Source organism: Apostichopus japonicus, chromosome 7 (genome assembly GCF_037975245.1).
Source record: "Apostichopus japonicus isolate 1M-3 chromosome 7, ASM3797524v1, whole genome shotgun sequence".
Lineage (NCBI taxonomy): Eukaryota > Metazoa > Echinodermata > Holothuroidea > Aspidochirotida > Stichopodidae > Apostichopus > Apostichopus japonicus.
This window is the reverse complement of record NC_092567.1, coordinates 9,555,669-9,582,549: the sequence shown is the minus strand read 5'-3', so window position 1 is coordinate 9,582,549 and position 26,881 is coordinate 9,555,669. Positions and strand designations below refer to the sequence as shown.

General features: G+C 36.3%; 2 protein-coding genes across 4 annotated transcripts in view; one reads left to right on the top strand and one right to left on the bottom strand.

Moving 5' to 3' along the window:
* The window catches only part of LOC139970053 (uncharacterized), a 491,924-nt gene that overhangs the window by 126,089 nt on the left and 338,954 nt on the right, over window positions 1-26,881 (bottom strand). The gene's annotated exons all lie outside the window — the stretch shown is intronic.
* The window catches only part of LOC139970042 (uncharacterized), a 33,783-nt gene continuing 6,906 nt past the window's right edge, over window positions 5-26,881 (top strand). The window contains exons 1-10 of one of the 3 annotated variants that reach the window (XM_071975631.1): window positions 5-178; window positions 5,571-5,592; window positions 6,435-6,506; window positions 7,141-7,271; window positions 8,034-8,136; window positions 13,607-13,722; window positions 18,884-18,962; window positions 19,451-19,612; window positions 21,713-21,913; window positions 23,171-23,248. In XM_071975631.1, the coding sequence (XP_071831732.1) occupies window positions 126-178; window positions 5,571-5,592; window positions 6,435-6,506; window positions 7,141-7,271; window positions 8,034-8,136; window positions 13,607-13,722; window positions 18,884-18,962; window positions 19,451-19,612; window positions 21,713-21,913; window positions 23,171-23,248 (1,017 nt within the window). In that variant the 5' untranslated portion in view covers window positions 5-125. Of the gene's footprint in view, window positions 179-5,570; window positions 5,593-5,700; window positions 6,139-6,434; window positions 6,507-7,140; window positions 7,272-8,033; window positions 8,137-13,606; window positions 13,723-18,883; window positions 18,963-19,450; window positions 19,613-21,712; window positions 21,914-23,170; window positions 23,249-26,881 lie in introns of those variants that run through there. The other 2 variants (XM_071975633.1, XM_071975634.1) reach the window with 2 other exon arrangements.

The window sequence follows — 26,881 nt, the reverse complement described above, 5'->3', positions numbered from 1 at the left end:
GTTCCCCGAATTCATGCACATCCCACTGTTTTGGTTAGGGGGTTGTGCAAGTGCTGTTGAACCAATCACAAAAGAACTATATTTAAGTTACATAGCAACGACAATTAACAATCACCAGAGACAACATGCACTTAAAATTTCCTAGCAAGAAATTTTACTATGAGTGGCAGGAATTAAGGTACTAAAAACGAATTTTCGTCAGCATCTTTCATTCCTATTAGCCTAATGAAAAGGAAGAGTTATTAACAGGAGTATAAGTTAGATAATCATGAATACAGAAAATATTGCTATTGGGTAGAAATGTATACGTTAATCTAGCCTAGCCTATGTAATATTACTGGTTGTAGTTTCGCGAAATTGCTGGGCTAGCCAGTGTTGTATGGTTAGGCTAGTATAGTAAAAGCTTCATAATTGACGCATCTTCAATTATTACTAGCAACGATACAGCAGGCCACCTAAACTTTTTGCAGTCAAGTAGAATTACATATTTCATGAGTTTGAATCCATTTCAGCTATTGCTGACCAAATTGTGGTATTTTTTAAGCTTTTAACACCTTCCCCCCAGTTTTGCACATTTTTTTTGCATTTGGAAATCTTACACCCTAAAAGTAACCAACAATACCTCAGTATGATAAAACCTCTCTCTGGGACCTGACCTGTCTGAGCTTAGAGGCTCAGAGCATAGCAAGAAGCATCTAAAGTCAATGGATGTATACTAAGGCCTACAGTACAGTTAGCTTATCGAAGGATATGTCAATTTAGGGGTATGAAAGAACTTGACACGGCAGACATTTTGTGGTCAAATTCTGCTCAATTGTATGGTGCATAAGCACAGAACCTTAAATATTTTGAGATCATAACATTTCTGAGGAACTACACATATGAAAAACACATACAGTTGAGTGATTTGGTTTTTTCCTTGATAGACATCGTTGATCAAATCCTTAAGTGCGTCAATTATGAGCCCACCATGCTACTAGTACTACTACTACTACTAGGCCTAGGCCTAGGCTATAGTAATTAGTATTGTTCTGGCCTAATCTAATATTGGCACAAATTGTTCTTCATAACCGTAGCAACAAATTAACCAAACAACTGGTATATACAAAAAATATAACAGTTGATCGATAGGTGACACCTCTTTGCATAGGCTACACAGCATTAAATTTGGGCCGTGGCTATTCTTACGACTAGTCGTAACACTTATTTATAAACTATTCTTACGACAAAGGCGAATTCAAGCGCAGTAAAGTAAATAAAGCAACTGCGCATGTAGTAGGGGTAACCCTAACTTTAACCCTAAACACTAACCCTAACACTAACCCTAACCGGAAATTATTGTTACTCCTGGTCGTAAAAACTAGTACTCCTGTCATAAAAATAGCAACTGCGCATGCGTAATCGGAAATTATTCTTACGAACAGTCGTAAGAATAGCCACTTTGTTAAATTTGTTTAACTAGGCCTAGCTTCAATTAGTTTAGCCTGGCCACTCATTCCTCAGACAGATAATTATGATAGATTCAGAAATTCAAGTGAAAACATCCACTTAGTATCCCAAACATAATGTCATAGGAGAAATATAAACTTTGAATTGATTCCTTATAAAGGAACCTATGTTGCAATATCACATTCTGATATTCCATTGGCTAGGCTATTGTGTTGATGATTAGAAATTGTGCGAGAGTAGCAAAGAATAGATGCTCTTTGCATTGTGTGGTGTATTACTATTACTACTACATTCTTTACATAGCCTAAGCCACCTAACATGTACACACAAATTGTAAATGCATAGATTTAGCCTAGAAATGACTTGGACCTATATTATTCTTGACTTCTGTTTTTTGAATAACATACTGAGATGCCGGTCTGCAATCAATGGTTGTAAACCAAATGTTCAGGTTGCAAAGCATTTTAGAGGGGTCATGAAATTGATTCAGAAACCACAGAAAGCTTTACAAAGTAAACTGTACAGCCTGCGATGGTTATCAGGCTTCTATTAATACTATTCTTATGTGACCAGATGTCCGATATCCAGGGAAAGTTCCAGGAATTCATCTGCAGTGTCCCGATTAAAAGTATCCTGATAATGTCCACGGATTTTAGGGGTGTTACTAAAACGAAAGACAATTGCATTACACATAACAAATGACAATATGTTGTACATGGGCGTCAACAGGTGGGGGACGGGGGGGACATGTCCCCCCACTTTCAAAAGTGGAGGGGATATCATATCATTTGTCCCACCCACTTTTCAGAGCAGTTATTAAAAAAAATCACATGCATATGCGCGATTTTCTATCACAATTGCTGAGCTGATTCAAGTAGAATCTAACTTAAGAATCATTATCAATAAATTGCACTGGAAATTAGAACGGTGCTTGGCCCTTTATCCCCCTTCCTCCGATATTCTCCCTCCCCGCTTCGTCCGAGACCTCTGATAAAAGTTTGTGCGTTGTTTGAACGATGTTTTAGAGTGTTTTGTGGAAGCACCCTTCTCGCCAGAAAATGGAATTCCCCTTGCCCTACACTGTGAATCAGAGAAAACAACGACGCATTTCAACTTGAAAACAAGGCCAAGACCCCACCAGGAAGGTAATATCATATATTTTAGGCCCTATAGACAGTATTCTGCCTGTATGCAGGATATTATATGATACCAAACTACCGCAAATATTTCGTTTGAGATGGACGCTGTGTAATTCGTCTCCCTTGGTGTCAGAACGGCATCTTTCTACCAGTACTTTCTGTCGGAATTTTGTTTTGTGAGACAAAATTTCTCCTCACAGATCTGGTTCTGATGTAACTAAAAACGACTCAGGAAGGCCGTCTCCTGCAATCTAGGGGGTCTTATGTACCCAAAATTTTCTGGTACGCTACGCGCCAACCAATGGTGGCGCTCCGCTTAGATAGTATAGTGTCCCCCTCACTTTCTGAAACCTGCTGACGCCCATGATGTTGTACACACTAAAAAATTGCGTTGACTAAAACAAATGACAGTGAATGACAGCACAGACATTTGCTTCAACCGGATAGCACAGTTCAGACTTTGTGGGTATATTAAAGCCACGCAAACCGAGTGGACGCGAAGTGCGTGGCTTACAGATCTAGTAAAGTACGGACAAGATACAAACGCGCCTTAAAGCAAAATTGTTAGTCTGATATTAAAAAGTAAATTTAAAGTCATTTTTCCGATATTAATTGTTAGAAACTAACAATACTATACTCTTGAAACCGTGCTAAAAATTTCAGGAAGAGTCCTTATATTGGACATTTCTATGAAGAAAAATTTTTTTTTTTTTTAGTGGGGGGGGGGGGTGCAAGAGGGACTGGAAAAGGAGAACATTTGCACCAGTTATGGAGCAACTCTGTAATGTTAATCATTTTATCTCTTCTCACCACCGTCCTTCGTTGTCATTCGCTGTCATTCGCAAAGGATAATTAACCCTGTACAAAGTCAATTGTCATACGGTCATTTGCTGTCATTCGTTTTAGTTTGTCCTGATTTTAGGAATATCCCTGGAATTTGTGAATAGGACAGAAAAACAGCTTAAAACTCTCTGCTAAGGGAAGCCTCGCAAATCTAACTGTCGAGTGGGGACCGGTGGATTTATCTGCGGTTATAATGAGCATGGCCACAAGCAGATAATGAGTCACACTTAAGGGCACACTGTCTCCAAACTACCCTCCACGTTATACTGTACAGTTACATTCACAGCTGCCTTCAAGCTTTTACTATGCAGATTTGAACACAATAGTGAGTTGAACAGTGAGTCAAATGGTATCCAAAACTGAAACGAAATCACAATCTAACTTCTTGTACACATGCACCTTAGTGTGAACCAGAGTCTAACATACGTAAGGCCCTAGCATAATCCTATGTGTGAAGAACAGAACCTGAACTCCCACACAGTGAAGAGCAATTTTTGCATTCCGGCGGATCTGTTTGTTATTTTTTAGCCAGCTTGTAACCTACATGGGCGAGAAAAAATAACCTAGAGTCCTACGATATGCTCGCCTATTAAAGTCCAGCCTTATGAAGATAAAATGCGGCAGTTCTTCCAATCGCATAACAACATAAAAAGATAATGGGAGCAGTCTTATCTAACGGGTGTTTGTCGCTCAACTTGTTGCTCGCACTAAAATTCTCACCGAATACTGTCTTACATTTCTAACCACATGGCAGCCTTGCAACACACTAAGTCAATGGGAAAATCAAGCCCCACAGTTTGTTTATTCAGAGAAATTGTGTCGCAGTTAGCTGGCACTAAATTTATCCACCATTTAGAGGGATGTTCTACTGTTATGCAAAGATCGACTTTACGGTCGATGGTCTTTGTAGTTAGCATACATGTGTGGCATAGCTTAATTATTGTTTTGCTCGACATTTGGTTTTTCAATATGGGTTTTCCGAAGTTCTTGGGGGGGCATATTTTTGATGCAAAGGCTGATTCACTTTATCAATCATAGTTACGTTACACTTGTTGAATAAGACTAATTATGTACAGGACCAGGCTATAAAGGCTATACTTATGTGCTGTTTTTATCAGACTTTTGAGTAGCTGATTGTCACGATTGTTGATAAATGATTAAGAAATTTTGTTTGTGAGGTTTGATAACTTGGAAGATTTGCAAGAATTATAAACTGTTAAGTATTGAATCTCGGACATTTGTTAGTGGCTTATTTTATTGTATTAGGCAATTTGCAACATAAACTACAGCCCTATTGACTGTCAAAACCGCCAAAGTAAATACGCTGACTTGGCCAAGTTTGCTCATTGTTTGTGAACAATAAGCAGCTTTGTGTTGTCATGACGGTGTGAATTAATGAGTGCTTAGGGTATAAGGAAGCCATGGCTCATGTGACACCACATTATCCCTGTGATAACTATGGATGAGCATCAATGAGTCAATGGTCAAGCATCTGACAGCAATAACACTGACGTAATGCATAAAGCTGGTATTAATTATGTATGCCATGGTTATGAGTGATCAACAATTGAAATGCACACAATGCTGGTACTAGTCTCTAGTGGTCAGTCTAACATGTTAGCTTCAAAACATATTTATGAAATTGGCAGGCCTCTTCAAAACCTCCCATAATGCAAAGCACTAAGTGTTGTTAGTTTGAGCTTGGAGACATCTTCATTCAAGGCAAAGTACATAGAGAATGTGTTGTTACCGTTGTGGACTGATCCCTTATATGTATGTGTACATGTTGGTATACATAAAAATGACAGGAATTACAGCAGGGTATAAAGAAAGGCTTGGTATTGGAGAATATGTCCATTCATACATGCAGTTGCCTATGGGCCCTCAACTCCATACAAATAAATTGTGGCAGCCTAAGGCTAATGGAAATGGGTTACTTACCACAGTTTATGTCATTACAATTTAAAGGGTTCAGGGGGCATGCAGGGAGAGAGGAAAGAAAGGTGGGACATTGGGAAAAGGTGCCATGCCAGAATACTTGAAATCTACCGTTGTGTGGTAGGGTTACTACATTAATGTCTAAAAGTTGTCTTTAAGAAAGTAAATTGTAACATCTTTCATATCTTCATTTGTTCTCAGTTGTCTGTCAAGAGCTCTTGGGGTGAGTCAGGTTTTATGGTTATGTGCGATATTATCTGTTTCACAATGTGTTAAGTATAAAAATAAATCAATAAAATATAGAATGAAATAATAGCTTAATGTGATAGAATCTAGTCTTGTGAAAATATTGAACGAAGAATAAGTGAATAACTCGTTCATAGCTTATCCATTTGAGAATGCTAAATGAAGCTGATTCTTGCAATGAAGATACAAACATCCTCATACATTAACTGAAACCAAAACAAGCTATTTTAAATTAACGAATGAGACATTGGTATATTGTCATACATTGAATCATATCAGTGAACTTTTCAATTGATGATTGAAACTAAATTTCTTTAGACCACTTTTAGTTTAGAACTTAGCTGAGCTAACCTACTGCCCTCTGATAGCTTTGATATGTGTAAGGGAATTACTTTAGAACAATTGATTGTGTTTCATCACATAAAGTGACTAGAGCAGTGCTCCTTACAAATGTTATCATAAGTATCTTGTAGCACAATGAAGGTCCAACTACTGTAGCTGGTAAATTAGCCATACGGCCCAGGTAATAAAAGTTATGATTATTGTAATTCTTATGTACAGTAGGCTAGAGTTCAGGCACATGTGACTGAGTGTTGTTGATTGTTCTGCACAGGTGTTAAAAATTTGATGGATCTGTATGTGACTTAAATGAAATTAAGGAGCAACATACTCAATATTACTCATTAACTTGTATTGTGTGAGATGTACTCAAATTTCTTCTCTGCTTGTTTTGACCTCTTCTGTTTTGCAGTTTTTAACTATGTATGCAATTTCGTTAAAAAAAGAAGAAGATGTAGTATGTGTCTATTTTCTGTTTAGTTCCATCCTAGAGTCATCACAGAATGTATACCAGCAGATCTGGTCAGAAAAGAAGATGGTATTAGCCACAGGGTAAGTCAAGTCTACTTTAAAATACCATCTACAATGTAACTATAACTATATATATAGAAAAGTGTGATAGATCTTAGTATGGGGAATCCAAGCAATTAGTATTGAAGAGTTTCTAAATTCTGAAAAAGAATGAAACAAACTTTGAACAGGATTTGGACCAAAGATTAAGTTCCAAGGATAAAACTGCTACATTGAGCCAAATATAAGACTGAAATCAAGCAACATGGATGGCTGAATAATATGGCCAGTCTGATCTCATTAATAATCTGATAATATAATAGCAATAATGGCAAATCCAAACATCCATGGTGTAGGTTCTCAAAAGAAATATTTGTTGATTACTAAAACAATATATATCATATCAGGTTGACATCATGATGAGACTGTGGTATCAAGAACAGTAATATCATTTTAACCTGTTGACATATTGTACAGTTTACTCTACATTTGTTGTTAATAGTGTATGCATGCAAGCTTTCATGAAGGGATGTGCCAGGTTGGCATTGATAAATACTACCAAGAGGGTCACTATGGCAACATATTTTGACATATCTACTGTCGTTTGATCATGTCATTTGCATACACTATATACAGTTTCTTTGCATTTCTTAATTGAATTATCTAATTCTTACAGGAGCTGATGAAGTTAATTAACCTGAAGTTTTTCAACGATGCTTTGGACAGGTCTGCTAATATGCATACCGCTGATTACAACATCAATGTTCTCAAGAAAAGCATAGATCTTCTCAACCACAGACTCCTGAGGTTTGTTTAATTCCTGAAGCATTGAAGACTTGTTTAAGGAAGAAGCTTGTAGTGACAAGTTATTCTGATTACTCAAATTCCTACCTAAAAGCCTTTCAGCAAATTGAGTTGGAAATCATTAAAACTAATGATTTATTTCTTTGCTCCTTGTTTGAAGATAGGGAATGTTTCTGAATTTGTTGGATTAAATATGCCAGATAATCTGTTACACAACTGTGGTAGTTAAAGTAATTGCTGTTTTTGTTTTGAAAAGTGTAAATCTCTTGGTATGTTAACGTCCCTTGTGACATTAATGTCACAATCAAAGTTGTGTTTCCAGTGTTTAAGAGTATCTAATGTTGAAAGATGTTACAAGTTACTATTAAACCTCAGACAGGCTATCCATTTTTACATGGGTGTTGGTTGGTACAAGGTGACTTTCTCACTTAACCTTTATACAGCCACATGTTCTGCTTCTTATCACATGAACATGGACAAATAGTTTAGCAAATTTGTTTTTGCAGTGAGTTGCACATTTTCTGATATTCTATTTTAAGTCAAGTGTTAACCTTTAAGTTTCATTTATACTGACTTTTGTTAGTCAATGAATGACAAGTTCTGTGTTTATGAAGCTAACCTTTAGTCTCAGTAAATGAATTGCCTAACGAAACAGAGTCATGAGACCTTAATCACTTCATACATAATTATCAGATAGTCACATGATCATTAACTAATCTTTCGTTATAGGTAAATTGACTCATAACATTTTCTTATCTCTCTTAGTTTTGATGAGCTGAGTGAGGTTAGAGTTGCTTTTCAGGTTTATGAGGCTGGTGATATGAGAGGTATGATGATTGACCAACAAACCCTTATGAGAACACTGAAGGTAATGTGGCCAGATGTTATGATTATCATATTAGAACAGCACATCACTTATAAATTGGCTATGCATGCACAACTCAATTGATTCAAGTTCCATAAAACTTTCAATTAGTCCATTCATTTGGGATCCATAATTATTTGTAAATATTAGTGTTTGGTATTGGATCTCTCCTTTGGGGCATGTGTGCATAATAATTCAAAGCCCAAGCTTATTATATTAGAATTTAAAAATGACATCTAGTACATTTGTAAGTTTGTTTCAAACGAAATTGCCCTAACAGATATTTGAACCTGTATTTTCAGCCAAAACTGTTGCACAAACAGTATTTCTTAGAAAATGTTGTGATTCTTCATAACTTTGGGCACTACTATCTTTTCATTGCAATTACTTACAAAGCTCAGGAGTATTTTGTTGGGTTATTCTTTGCCAAGCATTCTGAATCTTATGTCAAACTAGCAACAATTATCTCCGTTTTAAAGCTGAATGCATCTAGAAATCAAACTTTCACTTCCAGAAATAATCTTTGCAAATTTTTGAGACCGTAGGTCATACAGTGCTGTACCTCAAACAACATGGAAAATAATTCCTCACTCACATTCCATCACGTTTCCTGTTTTTGCAAAATTTTTGGTGCGTTATATGTCCAGTTATCAATGAGAACACCATTACTCAATTTTAGAGGGGGGTATTAAACTTGTTTAAATTTTGGAAATGGCATTAAACTCCAGCAATTTTTTGATAAAAATATCACAATGTATAATGTACATGTAAACTCACTATTTGCATTCCTTTGTGCCAATACATTTTCATTTGCCTTAGCAACATGCTACATTCTACGTGGTAGAACCTGTAGGGAGTGGTAGAATATATAGGGAGTGGTAAAATATATAGGGGGTGTAGAATATATAGGGAGTGGTACATATATATACAGGAAGTGTTAGAATATATGGGGAGTGGTAGAATGTATAAGGAGTGGTAGAATATATAGGGAGTGTTAGAATATATAGGGAGTGTAGAATATATAGGGAGTGTAGAATACATAGGGAGTGGTAGAATATATAGGGAGTGTAGAATATATAGGGAGTGTAGAATATATAGGGAGTGGTTGAATGTATAACGAGTGTTAGAATATATAGGGAGTGGTAGAATGTATAAGGAGTGGTAGAATATATAGGGAGTGGTAGAATGTATAAGGAGTGGTAGAATATATAGGGAGTGTTAGAATATATAGGGAGTGTAGAATATATAGGGAGTGTAGAATATATAGGGAGTGTTAGAATATATAGGGAGTGGTAGAATGTATAAGGAGTGGTAGAATATATAGGGAGTGTTAGAATATATAGGGAGTGTAGAATATATAGGGAGTGTAGAATATATAGGGAGTGTAGAATATATAGGAAGTGTTAGAATATATGGGGAGTGGTAGAATGTATAAGGAGTGTTAAAATATATGGGGAGTGGTAGAATGTATAAGGAGTGTTAGAATATATAGGGAGTGTAGAATATATAGGGAGTGTAGAATATATAGGGAGTGGTACATATATATACAGGAAGTGTTAGAATATATGGGGAGTGGTAGAATGTATAAGGAGTGGTAGAATATATAGGGAGTGTTAGAATATATAGGGAGTGTAGAATATATGGGGAGTGTAGAATATATAGGGAGTGGTAGAATATATAGGGAGTGTAGAATATATAGGGAGTGGTAGAATATATAGGGAGTGGTAGAATGTATAAGGAGTGTTAGAATATATAGGGAGTGGTAGAATGTATAAGGAGTGGTAGAATATATAGGGAGTGTAGAATATATAGGGAGTGGTAGAATATATAGGGAGTGGTAGAATATATAGGGAGTGGTAGAATATATAGGGAGTGGTAGAATATATAGGGAGTGGTAGAATATATAGGGAGTGTAGAATATATAGGGAGTGTAGAATATATAGGGAGTGGTACATATATATACAGGAAGTGTTAGAATATATGGGGAGTGGTAGAATATATAGGGAGTGTTAGAATATATAGGGAGTGTAGAATATATAGGGAGTGTTAGAATATACAGGAAGTGTTAGAATATATGGGGAGTGGTAGAATATATAGGGAGTGTTAGAATATATAGGGGGTGTAGAATATATAGGGAGTGTAGAATATTTAGGGAGTGGTAGAATATATAGGGAGTGTTAGAATATACAGGAAGTGTTAGAATATATGGGGAGTGGTAGAATGTATAAGGAGTGGTAGAATATATAGGGAGTGTTAGAATATATAGGGAGTGTAGAATATATAGGGAGTGTTAGAATATACAGGAAGTGTTAGAATATATGGGGAGTGGTAGAATGTATAAGGAGTGGTAGAATATATAGGGAGTGTTAGAATATATAGGGAGTGTAGAATATATGGGGAGTGTAGAATATATAGGGAGTGGTAGAATATATAGGGAGTGTAGAATATATAGGGAGTGGTTGAATATATAGGGAGTGTAGAATATATAGGGAGTGGTAGAATATATAGGGAGTGGTAGAATATATAGGGAGTGTAGAATATATAGGGAGTGTAGAATATATAGGGAGTGGTAGAATATATAGGGAGTGGTAGAATGTATAAGGAGTGGTAGAATATATAGGGAGTGTTAGAATATATAGGGAGTGGTAGAATATATAGGGAGTGTAGAATATATAGGGACTGGTAGAATATATAGGGAGTGTAGAATATATAGGGAGTGGTAGAATATATAGGGAGTGGTAGAATATATAGGGAGTGGTAGAATATATAGGGAGTGGTAGAATATATAGGGAGTGGTAGAATATATAGGGAGTGTTAGAATATATAGGGAGTGTAGAATATATAGGGAGTGTTAGAATATACAGGAAGTGTTAGAATATATGGGGAGTGGTAGAATGTATAAGGAGTGGTAGAATATATAGGGAGTGTTAGAATATATAGGGGGTGTAGAATATATAGGGAGTGTAGAATATATAGGGAGTGGTAGAATATACAGGGAGTGTTAGAATATACAGGAAGTGTTAGAATATATGGGGAGTGGTAGAATGTATAAGGAGTGGTAGAATATATAGGGAGTGTTAGAATATATAGGGAGTGTTAGAATATACAGGAAGTGTTAGAATATATGGGGAGTGGTAGAATGTATAAGGAGTGGTAGAATATATAGGGAGTGTTAGAATATATAGGGAGTGTAGAATATATAGGGAGTGTAGAATATATAGGGAGTGGTAGAATATATAGGGAGTGTAGAATATATAGGGAGTGGTTGAATATATAGGGAGTGTAGAATATATAGGGAGTGGTAGAATATATAGGGAGTGGTAGAATATATAGGGAGTGGTAGAATATATAGGGAGTGTAGAATATATAGGGAGTGTAGAATCTGTAGGGAGTGGTAGAATATATGGGGGATGTAGAATATATAGGGAGTGTTAGAATCTGTAGGGAGTGTTAGAATATATAGGGAGTGGTAGAATATATAGGGAGTGTTAGAATATATAGGGAGTGTAGAATATATAAGGAGTGGTAGAATATATAGGGAGTGTAGAATATATAGGGAGTGTAGAATCTATAGGGAGTGGTAGAATATATAGGGAGCAGGGTTATAGCTAGGAGATTGTGAGTGCTGGTTAAATAAATTTGCGAAGCGTAGCGAGCGTAGCGAGCGAAGCTCTCGCATCTCACGGCCGGAGGTCCAGGGGCCTGCTTAAGGGTGATTTTTGCTACTTTTCAGATTTACAATTGGTAAAAAACAGAAAAAGGTGACGTTTTTATCATGTTTTACGGCAAGGGAAAGATAAATTTGTTACTTTTGTTGTATTTCACAAGCATTTTACTATTTCTTTGTGCCGGCCAGTGGACTGTTTATTCACTTCCAATGCCGGCCGGCAGGCGTGAGTGGCGGTTACCACCGGCCGCCGCCGGCCGGCGTGGCTATAACCCTGATAGGGAGTGTAAAATATATAGGGAGTGGTAGAATATATAGGGAGTGTAGAATTTGTAGGGAGTGTTGTAGAATATATAGGGAGTGTAGAATGTATAGGGAGTCGTAGAATATATAGGGAGAGTAGAATATGTAGGGAGAGTAGAATATATTTGGAGTGTAGAATATATAGGGAGTGGTAGAATATATAGGGAGTGTAGAATATATAGGGAGTGTAGAATATATTTGGAGTGTAGAATATATACTGTAGGGAGGGTAGAATGTACTATCAGATGTCTGCCTGTAAGAGATGGTTGCCCTTCAGTATGAATTAAAAGAATGCATTGCAGGGGAGATAAAGTGCTTCTTTACATACAGTTTACCTTTCACAATAGTGAATAAATTAGTGTGCTTGATATAATACTGTATAAAAGCTGTCACTGTTCTGCTGCAACTGTGGCATATACGTTACATATTGTAGAGAGATCTGCAATGGTGTTTAACTGTTTGTGCAATATTGTGGTATAAGGATTGACTTTCTACGGTTGAAATTGAGTAATTGGTAGAATTGGTGAAATGGTTTACAACATTTGGTAACATTTGTTTAATGCTTGTTTGTCATGCATGGTTTACAACATTTGGTAACATTTGTTTGATGCTTGTTTGTCATGCAAAAACATTTTTAGTATGATATAAGTATGTATTTCATTGTAATCACACAGAAGCAACCCCATGCTGTCAACACAACCCTCTTCTTCCACCCATATTTGGTTCTTTCATGAAGACTAAGTAAATAAGGTCATATATGCAAACACTATGAGTGCCCATGTTAAAATGTCTTCAAACTGTGAGTGGTGGAATCTTATGTCTAACTTTCAAAAGTCTTAAACTTTTCAAAGTTTATAGTGTGCAAACAATGCTTGAACAATCACTGTCTTTTTTCACAAAGTTCATCATGCTCATCAATTAGTATTACTGTCTCTGAATTTAAATTCATCAAGCACAAGGTATTTTCATTATATGTCCTTAAAATATGGCTCACAAAATGTAGATCACATGGTTTAATGTGGCAATAAATGCTGTGTGTCAAGATAATCAATGGATTACAAATATTCAACTTGTTAAATCTCCATAAGTAATTGTTTAAGTTAGGTGTTGATATAATAGTGTGTTTCACAAGAAATTTATTTATTTAGAAAACTAGTAATTGTCAGATTTCTCACCTAAGTGGTTCAAAGTATGTATTAGTGATGTCAAATTGTGGGCATCTGTTTTAATTCTCACAATTATACACAATTCACATACAGTGTGTCTACCACCTTTAAGAGATGACCTAATGTTGACTGAGAATTAAAGGGGATTAGATGTTATTTGTAATAAAATTATAACTGAAATAGATCATTGACAAAAGTCAGTATCCAGTTAGGAAGTATAAATATATCTTGGTATTTGTAAAAGTTTGCTTCTTAAGAAACATCAGGTATCTTCATTACATATCAGTCTTTATTCTTCATATTAAATAAAGTCACTGAGCCTTCACTTTCATTGCAGTTGTGTGGTAGAACTGTTGCTCCACTGAAGTTAATGCACAGAGTAAAACACATGGAAAGGAGGTTAGATGAGCCAGGCAGGCTGCAGTTCTATGAATTTTTGGATCTCATTGTTTTGTAAGTATTATTGTTATAGACTCAATTGGTATCACCAATAGAGCTACTGTATTGCCGTAGCAAAGTGTCTATCTATTTGTCTGTCACTATCCGCTGAAAGGCTTGACAAAAGTTGGGCTTTATTTAATCTTAAACATAAAGTAGGTCAAAGGTCATGTGAGATCAAGACATCTCCAAATTTGAGATGCTTTAAAATGCTTCTAGTATTTTGATGGAATCTGGATGATAATTTGTGGCAGTGGTTGGTTGGTGAATGTGCACAAAAGTTGTATAGAATAAAAGGTCAAAGGTCATTTCAAGTGGTAATTAATGAAACATGGAATACTTCTTAAACGAAACTTCTTCACTTGACATGAATAGAATTTTAGCAAAGCTGACAGTGGATTAGAAGAAAGGGCACAGTTAAAACGGTCAAAGGTCATATGAAGCTATTAGCAGGCAAACAGAAGAATGCTCTCTCCTAGAGGCTTGTTCAGATTTCAGCAACTTTGGATTGAACAATTCAGTCTTTTTAGTTGCACAACATGCAGTACAGAAGAATACTTCAGAGCTTATCTTGAGCATGTTATAGGGGAAATCATTAGCTTGGTTGCATTATATGTTCATTCCTCTCAACAGTCTAACAGAGTCTTGGCTTTGCTTGTTTGGTTGAGATCAAACAGGATCAGACTTCATCACCTGCTAGGTTAGCACTGCACTCAATAAGTTCAACTCAAGTGGCAAACCTTTTTCTGAAAAATAGATTTGACCAAGATTTTGCCTGCAGTTAGAAATTTTAAAGAGATTGTCTGATTGGTCTATTACTCAGACTACTCTGATATACATGAGGAGTTTATTGCAATGCAGCCAATGCTTTCTCTCAATCATAACAGTTGAAATTGATATTTTTTCCCTTACTTGTTGGACAGTGACAATTTTGTCGGATTATGTCTAACCATATTTGCAGCTTTTAAAGTGGAATATGAAGCTAAATTCATGTCTTCTCAATGGAATGCTGAACCAAACTTTTTGAAAATGTTTCTCCTCAAAAGGAGTATTTACTATGGAAGTTACTGACAAAAGTCCATGATCTGAAAGAGGAAAGTGTTGTGACAAGCAGTAGTATCTCAAATTGGTTTGTTATCTGTTACACACACAGACAACAGCAGTATCTAAGATTGGTTTGTTATCTGTTACACACAATCCCCTTTCATCTATCTCTTTGTGTTCACCATGCTCCTTAACCTGTCTGTATTCTGTGCTTGTTTTTGTCCCTTCTGTTACTGTTACTTGTCACTTAGCCTCTGAAGAAGATCCTGCTAGGATCCAAACGTCAGGCCAACTTACATTTACACACACAAACAACAGCAGTATCTCAAATTGGTTTGTTATCTGTTACACACAGACAACAGCAGTACCTCAAATTTGTTTAATATATGTTACACACAGAAAACAGCAGTATCTCAGATTGGTTTGATATCTGTTATACACAGACAACAGCAGTATCTCAAATTGGTTTGTTATCTGTACACACCGTCAACAGCAGTACCTCTAATTGGTTTAATATATGTTACACACAGAAAACAGCAGTATCTCAGATTGGTTTGTTATCTGTTACACACAGACAACAGCAGTACCTCTAAATTACTTTAATATATGTTACACACAGAAAATGGCAGTATCTCAGATTGGTTTGTTATCTGTTACACACAGACAACAGCAGTATCTCAAATTGGTTTGTTATCTGTTACACACAGACAACAGCAGTATCTCAAATTGGTTTGATATCTGTTATACACAGACAACAGCAGTATCTCAGATTGGTTTGTTATCTGTTATACACAGACAACAGCAGTACCTCTAATTACTTTAATATATGTTACACACAGAAAACAGCAGTATCTCAGATTGGTTTGTTATCTGTTACACACAGACAACAGCAGTATCTCAAATTGGTTTGTTATCTGTTACACACAGACAACAGCAGTATCTCAAATTGGTTTGTTATCTGTTATACACAGACAACAGCAGTATCTCAGATTGGTTTGTTATCTGTTACACACAGACAACAGCAGTATCTCAAATTGGTTTAATATATGTTACACACAGACAACAGCAGTATCTCAAATTGGTTTGATATCTGTTATACACAGACAACAGCAGTATCTCAAATTGGTTTGTTATCTGTTACACACAGACAACAGCAGTATCTCAGATTGGTTTGTTATCTGTTACACACCGACAACAGCAGTACCTCTAATTGGTTTAATATATGTTACACACAGAAAACAGCAGTATCTCAGATTGGTTTGTTATCTGTTACACACAGACAACAGCAGTACCTCTAATTACTTTAATATATGTTACACACAGAAAACAGCAGTATCTCAGATTGGTTTGTTATCTGTTACACACAGACAACAGCAGTATCTCAAATTGGTTTGTTATCTGTTATACACAGACAACAGCAGTACCTCTATTTGGTTTAATATATATTACACACAGAAAACAGCAGTATCTCAGATTTGTTTCTTATCTGTTACACACAGACAACAGCAGTATCTCAAATTGGTTTGATATCTGTTACACACAGACAACAGCAGTATCTCAAATTGGTTTGTTATCTGTTATACACAGACAACAGCAGTACCTCTATTTGGTTTAATATATATTACACACAGAAAACAGCAGTATCTCAGATTTGTTTCTTATCTGTTACACACAGACAACAGCAGTATCTCAAATTGGTTTGATATCTGTTATACACAGACAACAGCAGTATCTCAAATTGGTTTGATATCTGTTATACACAGACAACAGCAGTATCTCAAATTGGTTTATTATCTGTTACACAGACAACAGCAGTATCTCAAATTGGTTTAATATATATTACACACAGAAAACAGCAGTATCTCAGATTGGTTTCATATATGTTACACACAGACAACATGGTGTTTGGAACAAAGTTTGTGCAAGTCACTTAGAACAAGACAATGGATCTTCAACATTGTTGATGTTGATCTAGTTTTTCTATTTTATGAGTGATGAGTCTTTGTCACTGTAGTGATGCTGGGTTGATATGACAGTTGTCCATGACATATATTGAATGCCATTGTAGTGATGCTGGGTTGATATGACAGTTGTCCATGACATATAGTCTACAAGCTACGGAAGCGTAGAATGGACATTGCATTGACGAGTTACCAACTTGACAAAACGACAATTATCTGCAAATTGACGAGTTTACGAGATGGTAACGTGACAAAATTCAGAAAATTGACGTTTTGACGAGATAACGGATCTCGTCAATGCATCAATTTTCTGCAAATTGACGAGTTGCACACTTACTATCATCTCGAAAAGTTGACAAAATTTGGAAAATGACGTTTTGACGAGATAACGTATCTTGTCAATGCATCAATTTTCTGAATTTTGTCATCTTGTCGAGATGGTATACGTAGTAAGTGAGCAACTTGTCAATTTGCAGAAAATTGCTGCAGTGACGAGATCCGTTATCTCGTCAAAATGTCAATTTTCTGAATTTTGTCAACTTGTCGAGATGGTTGTAAGTGTGCAACTCGTCAATTTGCAGAAAATTGATGCATTGACGAGATCCGTTATCTCGTCAAAACGTCAATTTTCTGAATTTTGTCATCTTGTCGAGATGGTAGTAACTGTGCAACTCGTCAATGTGCAAAAAATTGTTGCATTGACGAGATCCGTTATCTCGTCAAAACATCAATTTTCTGAATTATGTCAACTTGTCGAGATGGTAGTAAGTGTGCAACTCGTCAATTTGCAGAAAATTGATGCATTGACGAGATCCGATACCTCGTCAAAACGTCAATTTTCTGAATTTTGTCAACTTGTCGAGATGGTAGTAAGTGTGCAACTCATCAATTTGCAGAAGATTGCTGCATTGACGAGATCCGTTTTCTCGTCAAAACGTCAATTTTCTGAATTTTGTCAACTTTTCGAGATGGTTGTAAGTGTGCAACTCGTCAATTTGCAGAAAATTGATGCATTGACAAGATCCGTTATCTCGTCAAAAGATCAATTTTCTGAATTTTGTCATCTTGTCGAGATGGTAGTAAGTGTGCAACTCATCAATTTGTAGAAGATTGCTGCATTACCGAGATCCGTTATCTCGTCAAAACGTCAATTTTCTGAATTTTGTCAACTTGTCGAGATGGTTGTAAGTGTGCAACTCATCAATTTGCAGAAGATTGCTGCATTGACGAGATCCGTTTTCTCGTCAAAACGTCAATTTTCTGAATTTTGTCAACTTTTCGAGATGGTTGTAAGTGTGCAACTCGTCAATTTGCAGAAAATTGATGCATTGACAAGATCCGTTATCTCGTCAAAAGATCAATTTTCTGAATTTTGTCATCTTGTCGAGATGGTAGTAAGTGTGCAACTCATCAATTTGGAGAAGATTGCTGCATTACCGAGATCCGTTATCTCGTCAAAACGTCAATTTTCTGAATTTTGTCAACTTGTCGAGATGGTTGTAAGTGTGCAACTCGTCAATTTGCAGAAAATTGATGCATTGACGAGATCGGTTATCTCGTCAAAGCGTCAATTTTCTGAATTTTGTCAACTTGTCGAGATGGTAGTAATTGTGCAACTCGTCAATTTGCAGAAAATTGATGCATTGACGAGATCCGTTATCTCGTCAAAACGTCAATTTTCTGAATTTTGTCAACTTGTCGAGATGGTTGTAAGTGTGCAACTCGTCAATTTGCAGAAAATTGATGCATTGACGAGATCCGTTATCTCGTCAAAACGTCAATTTTCTGAATTTTGTCAACTTGTCGAGATGGTAGTAAGTGTGCAACTCATCAATTTGCAGAAAATTGATGCATTGACGAGATCCGATACCTCGTCAAAACATCAATTTTCTGAATTTTGTCAACTTGTGTAGATGGTAGTAACTGTGCAACTCGTCAATTTGCAGAAAATTGATGCATTGACGAGATCCGTTATCTTGTCAAAACGTCAATTTTCTGAATTTTGTCACGTTACCATCTCGTCAACTCGTCAATTTGCAGATAATTGTCGTTTTGTCAAGTTGGTAACTCGTCAATGCAATTTCCCTTCTACCCTTCCGTAACAAGCTGCATGTAAAATGAGCAACATATGTGTGATATGACTGAACTGTAGTAGCCCTTTCTATTTACAGATGTGAACTAACGGATGTGATATCTGTCCCTGATCCCAAGCACAAACCTTTGGATAAAACATGGAGGAAACTCTTTGAGGTATGTTAGATTGTCCTTGCTGGTTAGTGTATATAATCTTACTGCCAATCATAAGGTAGAGAGACCAAAACATTTGCCACTTTTAAGAAATTACTTAAACTTCAAGTTTTCTTTTTAGGAATTTCACTGTAGATATATATTGTTTTTTAAAATTATTCCTTAGTATATATATTTTTATATTAATATTTAAGCTGCATCCATTTTATTTTTCATATTCACATTTGAAGGGTTTTGTCACTTTGTTGTCATTGTAAAAGCACTCTTGAACATGCTAAAGCATGAAAAGAGTGCTATATAAATCTGGTAAATAATGATAATAATACAAATGAGGGATGTTCTTTGCTAGCTAACTGAAGTTCAATGTAATGACTTATAACATGCACTGTTACACCCATGTGTTTCTTATTTAAAATAACAAAATTATTTTGATCTTTAGACTTCAAAGTTATCATTTTGACGTGGTGTCTTTCTGCTCATTTTCTTGAAAGCTTGATCATTTTGAAAATATCTTTGCAACATATGATGAGAAGCTAGAAGGTTTCATGAATTCTCTGTTTGTGCAAGAAGAAAGGAACTATGGCCATGAAAGATTGGGAAGCACAAGGATCCCTAAAGAAGCTGCAGTTGAGACCAGTGCAAGGAAGAAACTGGTAAATCTTCATTCTTTAATATGCTCTTTAATCTAATGGAACTCTATTCATATTGATGTTGCATGTGGTAAGCATGTATGAACCAACAAGTTCCATTCAATGAAACTATTAGGTTTTTGGGGGGCATTTTCTCTTGCCTGACTGTCATTTATATTTACTGTTCTTTTAGTTTGTTTTCAGTTACTTTTAATCACTATTTCCTCAGTTCTCTTGCTACTTGTTGACCTAATTCTGCCATCATGTGAATATCCCTGTGCGTGTATAAACTAGAAGCATGCATATAAGAGTAACCCAAAACAACGTACTGATAGAATTCCATTTCAACAACACACTTATAGTATTCCATTTAAACAACACACTTATAGTAGTCAATTTCAACAACCTACTTATAGTATTCCATTTCAACAAGATACTTCTAGTATTCCATTTCAACAACCTACTTATAGTATTCCATTTCAACAACACACTTATAGTATTCCATTACAACAACACACTTATAGTATTCCATTTAAACAACACACTTATAGTAGTCAATTTCAACAACATACTTATAGTATTCCATTTCAACAACATACTTATAGTATTCCATTTCAACAACATACTTGTAGTATTCCATTTCAACCACATACTTATAGTATTCCATTTCAACCACATACTTATAGTAGTCAATTTCAACAACATACTTATAGTAGTCCATTTCAACAACATACTTGTAGTATTCCATTTCAACAACATACTTGTAGTATTTCATTACAACAACATACTTGTAGTATTCCATTTCAACAACATACTTATAGTAGTCAATTTCAACAACATACTTATAGTATTCCATTTCAACAACATACTTATAGTATTCCATTTCAACAACATACTTATAGTATTCCATTTCAACAACATACTTAAAGTATTCCATTTCAACAACACACTTATAGTATTCCATTTCAACAACACACTTATAGTATTCCATTTCAACATTATACTTATAGTATTCTATTTCAACAACATACTTATAGTATTCCATTTCAACAACACACTTATAGTATTCCATTTCAACAACATACTTATAGTATTCTATTTCAACAACATACTTATAGTAGTCAATTTCAACAACATACTTATAGTATTCCATTTCAACAACATACTTATAGTATTCCATTTCAACAACATACTTATAGTATTCCGTTGCAAGGCTTAGGCAGCTAGAAGAGAACAGTTGCATTTAAGAGTTTCACATTTGTGTTTAATTTGTGTATAAATTGAAAAGTGCTGTAAGAATTTAGTTATTAGGTTATTGTGTGGCAGGTTATAAGCAGACCTGTCAACCTGTTTGACCCCAAAATAGGGAGAATAACATTTTGCAGGGCCAAAAAATAGGGAGAACAAGTGGAAAATAGGGAGGTTGGTAATTTTCAACTGAAATGATATAAATACTCCTAAATAAGTATACAGTAGTCTACTTATGCAATACAGTGAGAGAATCATCCAATCTGTGTGTCTTGTTGTAGTTTACAGCAGCTCACTTCGCTTTCTACAGGGTTTCTTTAGTAGGCTTCCATTTGAAACAGGGAACAGTGGACTCTGGGTACTGTGACTTCATGGCTAGTATGCTAGATAGAGTCCCATCAAGCTTGAGACTTGACTGACTGTCTGTCTTGTTCTTGCGAACTACACTGAATAGCCTTTCCTGTTCAGTGTTACTGTGGGGAATTACTAAGCATAAGACTAATTGTTGACTATTTTCAGAAATGTCGCAAGTGATGAAACATTAAAAAACAGGGAGAATAGAATATGAAACCGGGATGCCGGGAGATTCGGGTAAAAACCGGGAGTCTCCCGGTAAAACCGGGAGAGTTGACGGGTCTGTTATAAGGAAGTAGCAAATCACCAATTTAAATAATTGTTTATCCTGGACTTAGAGACTTTGCAGCTTTAAGACCAATTACTGTCTGCATTCATGGACTGATGTCATCTTCTGTTCCAGCTCTCACATGGCTATTGTTGGAGTACCATCCACAATACTGTAATTTATGTCATGTAGGATGGCTGATTTCATTTTCTCTCTTGTAAATAAATGACAATACTCTGTGATTATCATTGAAGGTTAAATTTCATAAGAAGAAGTATAAGGAACTTCACAAGAGTATTAGTGAGTCTACTACAGAACTGAAGAAAACAAAGGCAGGAGTGATTAGACCCAGGCCAGTTACAGCCCCAGATGTGGAGGAGTTTAGACTGCCATCAAGAATGTCCAAGATGTCTAGCCACTCAACAGATCAAGAGAGACCTCACACAGTGGCAGAGGTAAGGCATGCATGCCATCAGCAGTTGCTAATTTGATGTGAATTACCAGAAACAATCATGATTGTTATTTGCCCATCATGCACTGAAAACTGACAGTCATATTAACATTTAGTGATTGCCTCACCAAGTGATTATTGCAAAGAAATATTAATCATTGTCCTGATGTGACAAGTTTAACTGCATAGTGTTTGTTTGTATAAGCTACTAGGCTGAAGGAATTGTTTCAAAGAGAACAATACTTCAATTGCAATCAGTTGAAGTAGGTAATGATGATAGTAATAGTACACCATTCTTATATAGCGCGACACACAATTAAGTCTTGTTGCCCAAATAGAGAGATGTGATAGCCTCCATAATGTACTAGTGTTCTAAGATATACAATGAAAGACTTGGGTCTCTGGTCAGAATATGATGATGTACCAGCTAAGATATTAATACTCCACATAATCATAACAAGGGATTCAAAACTGATTCCTTCCCTATAGCATCACAGGAAAATTGAAGCTGCATTTTGGCATCATGCTGCCTTAGCCATGTAATATTCCCCCCACCCACTAACCCAGAAATCTATGTCATAAAAGCCATTTGGCTGGCACTAATTATCCATTAATAAATTCCATAAGGTTTACCGAATGTAATGGTTTGTTGTTTCAGGTACAGCTTTTTTATGCTTACTCTATGATTAGTTGCTGGTGGAATATATTAGCAGATTAGACTGTGAGGTATCCTTCCACAATGATCAAGAATTTGACCAGCAGATTATGACAAGATCCATGCATAAGGCAGCTCTCCTTTAACTGTTTGCTCACTGTAAATATAAAGTATTTTAACAGCTCTGTCTCTTACTTATGCATTCACCTATCAAGTTACTACATAAAACAGCTGTTTATATTTTCAGTGTACCACTTCCCCATATGGGTTAGCATGAAACCAAGGTGCATTCAATGCTTGTTGTATCAACATGTAAAATGTTACTAGAATAAAGTTTGTTGGAGTCAAGGCCTGCTGATTGAAGTCTTTTGGGTGAGACATATCACATCACAGAGTTGGTAGAGGACTAGCATCTTGAGTGAATATGGTCAAACTGAGAATGTGGTTATGAGTATAGCAATGCATACAAAACAGCTGCCTTGACCTTGCTTGCATAGAGAACTTCCTTGTAACTGCTAGCAAACTAATCATGCCTTGCCTTATCATCAGTCACACCTCTTACTAACTGCTTTGTTTTCTTGCTGTGCTGCTCTGCTGTGTCCGCAGTTTCTAAACTTGAAATGGCCACACAGTCCTGCCTTTCATTCCAGGCCACAAACTGCACCTCCTACAACACATTGCCAGGTTAGTACTGCACCTCACCTTGCTTGTAGTTTTGCATTTTATTTATGCTGGCATTTGAAGCAACCAGCCATATCTTGAATCATCTTTCTGCTTTGTACATAGCAACGTAAAGCTGTAATATGTTACGACCTTGGTCACTTATGTTGCTCATTCATTCCTGTCATATCTGCACTCCATCTTGATATGCACAATGTAGATATGGACATCATAATTTGTCTTAATTGCTATGCACCCTGTCAACTAACGATTAATGACTGATAATTGAAGTCAAGTCAGTAATTGCTGATTGTATTGCTGCGCACTTCTCCTGATTCTGAGTGCTAGCTCAAAATGTGATCCAACTCTGAAGCAACCAAACAAGCAATGCCAAATTATTTGTTGTTAAATCGAGTGTCTGGTGTGGACGATTTTTAATCTCAAATTTGCATAGATTTGATTCCATAGTAATGCATCAATGTGTTTGATAAACTCAAGTAAAGGTGTTATCTTACTGATTGCCAGGCAAATTGACTAAAGCAGTGCAAATTAGAGTTCATCCCATAGCAATGTCAAATAAATGTCCATTTAAATGGGATTAACATTATAAACAAGACTTTGGTTTAGAATGATTTGTAGACTGGAGGGACATATCCAGTGAACTTTAGCTCATGGCAATTCATCTAACTGCCAGTCACAGTGGAATGGTTTTGTCTTGTTAAATATGGGACAGTTTCAGGGAACATAGTCAAGGTCATTTCAATTCTAAGAAGATTTGAAGTCTGTTGCTCATGGCAATTCATCTAACTGCCAGTCACAGTGGAATCGTTTTGTCTTGTTAAATATGGGACAGTTTCATTGAACATAGTCAAGGTCATTTCAGTTCTAAGAAGATTTGAAGTCTGTTGCTCATGGCAATTCATCTAACTGCCAGTCACAGTGGAATGGTTTTGTCTTGTTAAATATGGGACAGTTTCATTGAACATAGTCAAGGTCATTTCAGTTCTAAGAAGATTTGAAGTCTGTTGCTCATGGCAATTCATCTAACTGCCAGTCACAGTGGAATGGTTTTGTCTTGTTAAATATGGGACAGTTTCATTGAACATAGTCAAGGTCATTTCAGTTCTAAGAAGATTTGAAGTCTGTTGCTCATGGCAATTCATCTAACTGCCAGTCACAGTGGAATGGTTTTGTCTTGTTAAAGATGGGACAGTTTCAGGGAACATAGTCAAGGTCATTTCAGTTCTAAGAAGATTTGAAGTCTGTTGCTCATGGCAATTCATCTAACTGCCAGTCACAGTGGAATGGTTTTGTCTTGTTAAATATGGGACAGTTTCAGGGAACATAGTCAAGAACATTTCAGTTCTAAGAAGATTTGAAGTCTGTTGCTCATGGCAATTCATCTAACTGCCAGTCACAGTGGAATGGTTTTGTCTTGTTAAATATGGGACAGTTTCAGGGAACATAGTCAAGGTCATTTCAATTCTAAGAAGATTTGAAGTCTGTTGCTCATGGCAATTCATCTAACTGCCAGTCACATTGGAATGGTTTTGTCTTGTTAAATATGGGACAGTTTCATTGAACATAGTCAAGGTCATTTCAGTTCTAAGAAGATTTGAAGTCTGTTGCTCATGGCAATTCATCTAACTGCCAGTCACAGTGGAATGGTTTTGTCTTGTTAAATATGGGACAGTTTCAGGGAACATAGTCAAGAACATTTCAGTTCTAAGAAGATTTGAAGTCTGTTGCTCATGGCAATTCATCTAACTGCCACTCACAGTGGAATGGTTTTGTCTTGTTAAATATGGGACAGTTTCAGGGAACATAGTCAAGGTCATTTCAATTCTAAGAAGATTTGAAGTCTGTTGCTCATGGCAATTCATCTAACTGCCAGTCACAGTGGAATGGTTTTGTCTTGTTAAATATGGGACAATTTCATTGAACATAGTCAAGGTCATTTCAGTTCTAAAAAGATTTGAAGTCTGTTGCTCATGGCAATTCATCTAACTGCCAGTCACAGTGGAATGGTTTTGTCTTGTTAAATATGGGACAGTTTCATTGAACATAGTCAAGGTCATTTCAGTTCTAAGAAGATTTGAAGTCTGTTGCTCATGGCAATTCATCTAACTGCCAGTCACAGTGGAATGGTTTTGTCTTGTTAAATATGGGACAGTTTCATTGAACATAGTCAAGGTCATTTCAGTTCTAAGAAGATTTGAAGTCTGTTGCTCATGGCAATTCATCTAACTGCCAGTCACAGTGGAATGGTTTTGTCTTGTTAAAGATGGGACAGTTTCAGGGAACATAGTCAAGGTCATTTCAGTTCTAAGAAGATTTGAAGTCTGTTGCTCATGGCAATTCATCTAACTGCCAGTCACAGTGGAATGGTTTTGTCTTGTTAAATATGGGACAGTTTCAGGGAACATAGTCAAGGTCATTTCAGTTCTAAGAAGATTTGAAGTCTGTTGCTCATGGCAATTCATCTAACTGCCAGTCACAGTGGAATGGTTTTGTCTTGTTAAATATGGGACAGTTTCAGGGAACATAGTCAAGGTCATTTCAGTTCTAAGAAGATTTGAAGTCTGTTGCTCATGGCAATTCATCTAACTGCCAGTCACAGTGGAATGGTTTTGTCTTGTTAAATATGGGACAGTTTCATTGAACATAGTCAAGGTCATTTCAGTTCTAAGAAGATTTGAAGTCTGTTGCTCATGGCAATTCATCTAACTGCCAGTCACAGTGGAATGGTTTTGTCTTGTTAAATATGGGACAGTTTCATTGAACATAGTCAAGGTCATTTCAGTTCTAAGAAGATTTGAAGTCTGTTGCTCATGGCAATTCATCTAACTGCCAGTCACAGTGGAATGGTTTTGTCTTGTTAAATATGGGACAGTTTCAGGGAACATAGTCAAGGTCATTTCAGTTCTAAGAAGATTTGAAGTCTGTTGCTCATGGCAATTCATCTAACTGCCAGTCACAGTGGAATGGTTTTGTCTTGTTAAAGATGGGACAGTTTCAGGGAACATAGTCAAGGTCATTTCAGTTCTAAGAAGATTTGAAGTCTGTTGCTCATGGCAATTCATCTAACTGCCAGTCACAGTGGAATGGTTTTGTCTTGTTAAATATGGGACAGTTTCATTGAACATAGTCAAGGTCATTTCAGTTCTAAGAAGATTTGAAGTCTGTTGCTCATGGCAATTCATCTAACTGCCAGTCACAGTGGAATGGTTTTGTCTTGTTAAATATGGGACAGTTTCATTGAACATAGTCAAGGTCATTTCAGTTCTAAGAAGATTTGAAGTCTGTTGCTCATGGCAATTCATCTAACTGCCAGTCACAGTGGAATGGTTTTGTCTTGTTAAATATGGGACAGTTTCATTGAACATAGTCAAGGTCATTTCAGTTCTAAGAAGATTTGAAGTCTGTTGCTCATGGCAATTCATCTAACTGCCAGTCACAGTGGAATGGTTTTGTCTTGTTAAATATGGGACAGTTTCATTGAACATAGTCAAGGTCATTTCAGTTCTAAGAAGATTTGAAGTCTGTTGCTCATGGCAATTCATCTAACTGCCAGTCACAGTGGAATGGTTTTGTCTTGTTAAAGATGGGACAGTTTCAGGGAACATAGTCAAGGTCATTTCAGTTCTAAGAAGATTT